We start from the raw sequence: 7,542 nt of genomic DNA on the forward strand, positions 1-7,542 counted from the left end.
AAAATTTGGTGCCTCTAGCTCAAAAAACAGGGCCCCCAGAGCCCGAGATACTCGTGGATAAATTCTCCATTATTTTCTATGGGAATAAGTCTCTATAGGGAATCATGAGTACCCAGCAGACATTTCCTTCCCCGCCCCCCCTCGCTTTCTGATTACCCTGAAGCGGGGGGAGGACCTCCAAACCGGGGGATCCCCTGCCCCCACCTGGGGATTGGCAACCCTATATATTAGGTTCCTGAGAATTTCAGGTTGTTTGGGGGGACTGTGGGTACAGAAAGTGTTTATTAAATATATTTAAAGGAAAATTTCCACAACACAAAGTAGAACGTTTGCTCACAAGACTCCACAGCTTAGAGGGGCTCTGCCTGCATATTTGCAAACAAAGCAAAGCAAATATTACAAATTTCCCGTTCTGTCTCTTGCAAAAGAAACCATCTAGGCGAACGTTGCTCCCGATTCAAAGAAGTGAAAAGTGCATAACAATAGTTTATCAGGAACCAAAAAATGCAATATTTGGTTGTCAAGGATATTGTCAAGATCCCTTGCCATGTCAATGTATTGTGCTATTACCGTCTCTGTACTGAAACACCTGCTATGCTGCTGGGAGAAACAAAAGTAACTGGGCCTTTTAACAGCGTCTGCCTCTCAAGGTCACTACTATCTGTTAGACTGCTTTGCTAATCAATTTAATAGTGCGAGGACGTCTGCTTTGTAACAACATACTGTTTTAAACTTATCTCGCGCCAAAAATTAGGCGCGCATTGTAACGGCTAACCGATTCTATATATATTCACTCGCCTGCAACCAAAGTTCCCTCTAAGCTGTGAAGTCTTGTGAGCTAATGGCATGAAAGCTGTGAGTCACTGCATAAATTAGTTTGCTCTGGGGCCATTTTTCCTGAACTAAGACAAAAATGTGTGATCCACAGGCTTCAAAATTGTGAGCTAGAAATGGAGAGTTGTTATTATTGAAGATAACCATAGACCTGACATATGTGGAGTTCTTCCCCTACCACCTAATAGTTCTAACTCCTAGCTCAAGCAATAGGTCATAGAATCATAGAGTTGGAAGGGACTCCAAGGTCATCTAGTCCAACCCCCTGCACAACACAGGTAACTCACAAATATCTCCCCCTAAATTCACAGGATCTTCATTGCTGTCAAATGGCCATCTAGCCTCTGTTTAAAAACCTCCAAGGAAGGAGAACCCACCACCTCCAGAGGGAGCCTGTTCCACCGAGGAACCCCTCTAACGGTCAGGAAGTTCTTCCTAATGTTGAGCTGGAAACTCTTTTGATTTAATTTCAACCCACTGGTTCTGGTCCTACCTTCTAGGGCCACAGAAAACAATTCCACCCCATCCTCTAGTCTATATGAAAGCTCTTCAAGTAGTTGAAGATGCACTCGAAGAGGTCAAAACCAAAGATTTTGCAAAATGTCATAAAATGTGAGAAAACAGTAAAAAGTGAGAAATATTTTAAAATATTTCCGTGACTTTTATTCATAACAACAACAACCCCCAATCAATTTTCATTGTTTCACAGTAGAGCATCATAAAAAGTTGCTTAAAACAGGTTATATGAAAATGCAGACGGCAGAGTCGTACTTCGGATGCTTTCAATGTGCATCCAAAAGGAAGCAGAAGGTGAGTCACAATATTCTTCAATGCTTATAAAACTTTGAGGAATATGCTCCTGCATCATTTTTAGCACAGCTTAAATGCTTGTCCTAAAAATCAACTGAATGATCTATGAAAGTGATATCCATGGTAGGTGGCTTTTGGGAACTGTAGTTCTCGAATGGAACTCTCGATCTAGCTAGGTAAAAACATAAGAACGCAAGAAGAGACCTGCTGGACCAGATCAGTGGTCTATCTAGTCCAGCATCCTGTCTCACACAGTGGCCAGCCAGTTCTTCTGGAGGGCCAACATAAGGGCATAGAGGCCAAGGCCTTCATGAGAACATCAGAAGAGCTCTGCTGGATCAGACCAGTGGTCCATCTAGTCCAGCCTCCTGTCTCATAGTGGACAACCAGTTCCTCTGGAGGGTCAACAACAGGGCAGAGAGGCCAAGACCTTTCCCTGATGTCGCCTTCTGGCTCGGATTCAAAGGCTGAGTTCCTCTGAATATGGAGGTTCCATACTGCAACCCAAATTTGAGCAGAGGTAAGTTGGGAATGGGAAAGGAAGGACTTCAGTGAGATATAATGCCACTGAGTCCATCAAGCGACTCTCTAGGAATAATAATCTCTATGGAGATCAGCTGTAATTCCAGGAGATGTCTATATCAGCAACCCTAGATGTAGCTTGGTTAGATTTCAAGAGCTGGGGATTTAAAGAAGATGAGGGGTGTTGCTCCCACCCAGGCAGACAGAATCAAAAGCAGAAATAAATAAGATGCATTTCACATTTTGGGCTTTTCTGTCATCCGTTTCTTTTACTGAAAACTTCAATTTGTTGTTTGAGAAGGACGGTTGCGTTTTCTGTAGGAAAGATCAACAGAGCATAAGCATGGGTAATACAGAGGAAGGCCCCCTATTTTGCACTCAGGAACAACTGTCTTGTGATGTACAAGGAGCGCCTGTTTTTTAATTATCCCTGCAGATCCATCGTACCAAACAAAGCCGGCAGTTCAATAATCCTCCTCTTTCTGCTGGTTTCCTCGGTCTACAGAACGACCGTACGAGATGACTTGGCTTCTGTGCTTAGTGTGCCGGATCACAATTTATACAGGTCTGTTTTTTCCCCCAAGGGGGAAACATCTTCCTTAGGGCCAAAGTAGATGTTTCCCTAACTGTGCGCTATGGTTGCCAGCCCGCAGGTGGGAACGGTGGATCCCCTGATTTCATGGGGTCCTGCCTGCTGCCAAGGGAAGCCCCACCCCCAACGGGCAGCACCAGACGATGTCCCCAGCATGATGACATCATATGAAAGTGACATCATCACGCTGGGGACGTTGTGTGCAGTGTCATCACCCTGCCGCCCCCCCCCCCCTCCTACTTTTTGCAGCAAAAATAAAGCAGGAGCCTTGTGGCACCTTAAAGCCAAACAAGATTTTATTCTACCACTGGATTTTATGTACTAGAGCAGGGCTTCCCAATGTAGTGCCCATGGATGCCATGATGCCCGCCATCTTTTTTCTTGGTGCCCACCAAGTGCTTTTGAAAAGTGGGCAGGTCTGGGCCAGGTGCCTTCTGATTGGCCGTTGGAGATTTGATTGACTGTGGAGATATTTAAAAATGCTGCATTGGCAGCAGCTGCCACCCCAGCGTAAGGATCTTTACTGCATGACTGAAGGTAAGCTGTGGCAGCCATTTTTGTAGCTGTGCCCACCTCACATGGGCTCAAAAAGATTGGGGGGCCCTGTGCTCAAGTCCATAAAAGAATATCAAATTCTGGGCTAGAAAGGCTGTTATGCAGAGGTCCCAAAGAAAGCTAGTACCAGTCAGGACAGATAGGTTTGATGAAAGGGACCAAATGTGTGAGTCATAGAGTTTTTAGCCCCCCACTGGAGGTGGGGGATCTCCCATTGCCACGTCCTGCTGCCCGCCACTGATCAGTTGGCCAATGGGGGGACTGAGCAGGAGGGAGTCCCAGGCTACGTCACCAATGATGTAGTGACATCATTGCTGGTGTGTACCAAAAGTGGTGTCAAGATAGAGAGCTGGTTTGGTGTAGTGGTTAAGTGTGCGGACTCTTATCTGGAAGAACCGGGTTTGATCCCCATTCCTCCATTTGCACTTGCTGGAATGGCCTTGGGTCAGCCATAGCTCTGGCAGAAGTTGTCCTTGAAAGGGCAGCTGCTGTGAGAGTCCTCTCAGCCCCACCCACCTCAAGGGGTGTCTGTTGTGGGGAAGGGAGATAAAGGAGATTGTGAGCCGCTCTGAGACTCTGAGATTCGGAGTGGAGGGCGGGATATAAATTCAATATCACCTTCTTCTTCTCTGGTATTTGGGTAAACACTCTATGGTGGAAGCAATTTCCCCCATAGAGTTCATGCAGCAGCGCAACATGATGACATCACTTCCAGTACATGCAGGAAGTGATGTCATCACATTGTTGGCAAGGTAGCCTGGGCCTTCATCCTGTTCCTGGTATGTCCCATCCCCTGCTGGTTGCCAGGAGGGATCTGGAAACCCTAATGACTCTGCAGGATGATTTATACTTGTACTTACATGGCTGCCAGCAAATTCTTCACCCACTTCACCTCAGGATCAATACACACAAACCTTCCTGTCCTCATCGTGATTCTGCAAAACAAGCAAAGATGATGTCAGCATCTACAAGCCGTCCTCCGAATGACACAGGAAGAAAGAGATGTTGAGGTTTGTCATGCAATCCAGATTTTTAACACTGGATGGCTGCTTCTGTGCAAAGGATTATGCACTGAATTTGGAGAACCACACCTTGCTAGTGTTGCCAACTAAAACTCAAAATGATAGGCACATTCTCTTAGACACCAAAAATTGGTTTCAAGACAATTTTTTTGTGTGTTTAGAGAGATTTCAACTGCTATCGTTCATTAACCTTTTGTGACTGAAGGTTCTGTGACAGCCATTTGGGGGCAGCCATTTTGCACACACTGGAAGTGATGTTGTCATTGTCACCAATGTTGCCTGGGCCTCACTCCCACTCCTGTTGCAACCCCAAGTCTGTGTTGGAAAATATCTAGAGACTTTGGGGATGGATCCAGGAGATGGCAGGGTTTGGGGAGGGGAGGGGCCTCAGCATGGTCCAATGCAACAGAGTCCACCCTTCAAAGCAGCCATTTTCTCCAGGGGAGCTGAGCTCTGCCAGCTGGAGATCAGTTGCAAAAGTGGGAGATCTCTAGGCCCCAGCTGGAGGCTGGCAACCCTATCCTGGCCATGAGTACCCTGCTAGGTCAATAACCCAAAATTATGTGATCAACTGTGTCTATAGAATTAAGGCCACAGGGTCGTAAAAGCTCGTGCCTCGGGATCTGGAGAGATCTGCCAGAAAGCACCCTGGAGAGGAAACTTCAAGCCCATTTTGGTGCCGTTGTGTAATGTGCACAACCAAGGTGACTTACATGATTTCAGTCCTTCGGCAACTGATTCCAGGCAGCGTGACCTTGATGGATGCATATTTTGAGGGATGGATGAAGGCGGATGTTACTCTTCTACATTTGCAGTTGAGATTGTCTGGATCAAAGATAGCTGCGGGAACCACAAAAGGGCGAGATGTCTCAGGTATAAATAGCTAAAAGGCATTTTCAAGAAGTGATCCTGCAGCAGCTGCCGGGTGAAAACAGTTTGAGAAGCCCAAAAACACCCCCACAAAAACACAAAAAGAGCCAGGAACATCTCCCACCTTAAAAAGAGTCTAATGAAAACACTTTTCAGACTAGAAGAAGACTACAACAATAATTTTTTAAAAATCAGCCCTTTAATTAAACACCTTCGCCTGGCACTTAAAATTTCACATGCATGTATTTTATGTATTACATTTGATGTATTTTACATATATTATAAGCGGAAGGGAAAAAAATCATTGAACTTCTCTGCCATCTCCTCATCTTCCTTTAGTAATTCCTTTATTCCTTTGTTATCCAAAGGCTACACTGCTTCTCGAGCTGTTTTCCTGCTCCAGATATATAGTTTTAAAAAATTGTTTGTCTTGATGCTTTTAGTAAACTGCTCCTCCAAATCTCTTTTTGCATGCCTAATTATTGACTTCCCTTTCTTTTGCCAGAGCCTGTGTGGTTCAATTCATTGGGGCAGACCTTTCACTTTTTAAAGGAAGCCTCTTTTCTTTTTATAGCTTCCTTGACCTGCATTGTTAACCAGGCAGGCCTTCTTTTAGACTAGGCAGTGTCTTCTTTTAGACTAGGCAATGCATTCTATTTGGCAGGCCTTCTTTTAGACTAGGCAATGCATTCTATTTGGCAGGCCTTCTTTTAGACTAGGCAATGCATTCTATTTGGGCTTCAATTAGGGTGGTTTTAAATAGCTTCCAAGCATCCTCTTGGGATTTGACTCTCTTGTGTTTCTCCTTCAGTTTCCTTTTTTTTTTTTTTTAATTATTCCCCACATTTTTGTAGAGTTTTCTCTTTTGAAATCAACTGATACAGTTTTGGACTTTAGAAGTAACTCTCCATTGACCTGAATGCTGAACTCCATGGCATTGAGGTAACTATTCCCAATTCATGTAACAACCTCTACATCTCTCACCAAGTGTATGACGTCTAGCAATCTCATTTCTACAGCATGATTCTTTGATTTGAGTACAAGTTAACCCAGTCAATGTTAGGGTAGTTGAAGAGCCATATAATAACATTATGTGCTTTACTCCCTTATTTCCCTCTGCATCTCAAAATCAGCATCAATGGTTTGATCAGGTGGACGACAGCGCATCCCACTTTTAAGTAGCCCAGTATTTCCACCTTTATTGCCTCTGTTGGCGAGTTAATTCTGCTAATGTTTTCTAACGCATTTGATTTTATACTCTCTTTGATGTTCAATGCAACACCAACCTCTCCCTCCCTGTCCTGCCTATAGAGCAATCTACCTTTCAAGGCTGTTGTGATACCATTGCAGGGAAGAAGAGAGTAGTACAAAATGAAACACTAAAAATGAACTCAGAATGTTAGTAGGAAATGAACGGACAACAGGAGGAAGCCCAGAGGTAGTTAGAATCATAGAATCGTAGCATTGGAAGGTACCTCCAGGGTCATCTAGCCCAACCCCCTGAATGCAGGAAATTCACAAGTACCTCCCCCCACATACCCCCCCCTCCCCAGTGACCTCTGCTCCATGCCCAGAAGATGGTAAAAAACTGACCTAGAGAAAAATAGCTTCCTGACCTAAAGGTGTCAATCAGCATTTTCCTGGACGTGTAAGAAAGGGTCACAAGAACTAAGCACTGATGTTCCCTCTAAGCTGAGTTCATGTGAGCTAGCTCACAGTTTTTTAGCCTCTGGCTCACACGTTTTTGTGCTCACAGGAAAAATGGCCCCAGAACACTAATTTATGCAATAGCTCACAACTTCAATGCCAGTCGCTCACAAAGTAGAATTTTTGCTCACAAGCCTCTGCAGCTTAGAGGGAGTATTGGATGCAACCCTTCCTGCTCTCCTTCCCATGATCTGCCTAAGTTCACAGAATCAGCCTTGCTGTCAGATGGCCATCTAGCCTCTGTTTAAGACCCTCCAAAGAAGAAGAGCCCACTACCTCCTGAGGAAGCCCGTTCCACCAAGGAACCGCTCCAACTGTGAGGAAGTTCTTACCTGCAGTGCCAGTGTGGCAAACAATCAAGAGAGCAAGAAGGAAGAGAGGACAGCTCGGCCTCATTCTGGCTTCAGTAGTCCCACTTGCCGCAAGGGAATTCAATCTTGAACACTTGCCTCGCTTGTGCTTTTGGAGGCCAAGCGGCTTCTATTTATTTGCCTGGGCTACAAATTGCATCATTAGCAAGAAGCTATTTTTAGGTCGATTGGCGGTTGCATCATCTCGGCTGTCCATTTCCCACATGTTTCCCCTTATAGTGCTGAGGGTGCAGTTTAGCTCAGAGAGTCAGTTGAGAAA

General features: G+C 45.0%; 1 protein-coding gene across 1 annotated transcript; it reads right to left on the reverse strand.

Moving 5' to 3' along the window:
* Nucleotides 1-2,415: 2,415 nt before the first annotated feature.
* On the reverse strand, nt 2,416-7,308 carry LOC132577616 (growth-regulated alpha protein-like). Its single transcript, XM_060247405.1, has 4 exons — nt 7,245-7,308; nt 5,049-5,175; nt 4,174-4,248; nt 2,416-2,481 (listed from the first exon to the last, which is right to left on the reverse strand). Exons 1-4 carry the CDS (start codon nt 7,306-7,308, stop codon nt 2,448-2,450), a joined length of 300 nt encoding a protein of 99 aa, XP_060103388.1. The 3' UTR covers nt 2,416-2,447.
* Between the last annotated feature and the right edge of the window lie 234 nt (nt 7,309-7,542).

The sequence above is a fragment of the Heteronotia binoei genome, chromosome 9 (assembly GCF_032191835.1).
Source record: "Heteronotia binoei isolate CCM8104 ecotype False Entrance Well chromosome 9, APGP_CSIRO_Hbin_v1, whole genome shotgun sequence".
NCBI lineage: Eukaryota > Metazoa > Chordata > Lepidosauria > Squamata > Gekkonidae > Heteronotia > Heteronotia binoei.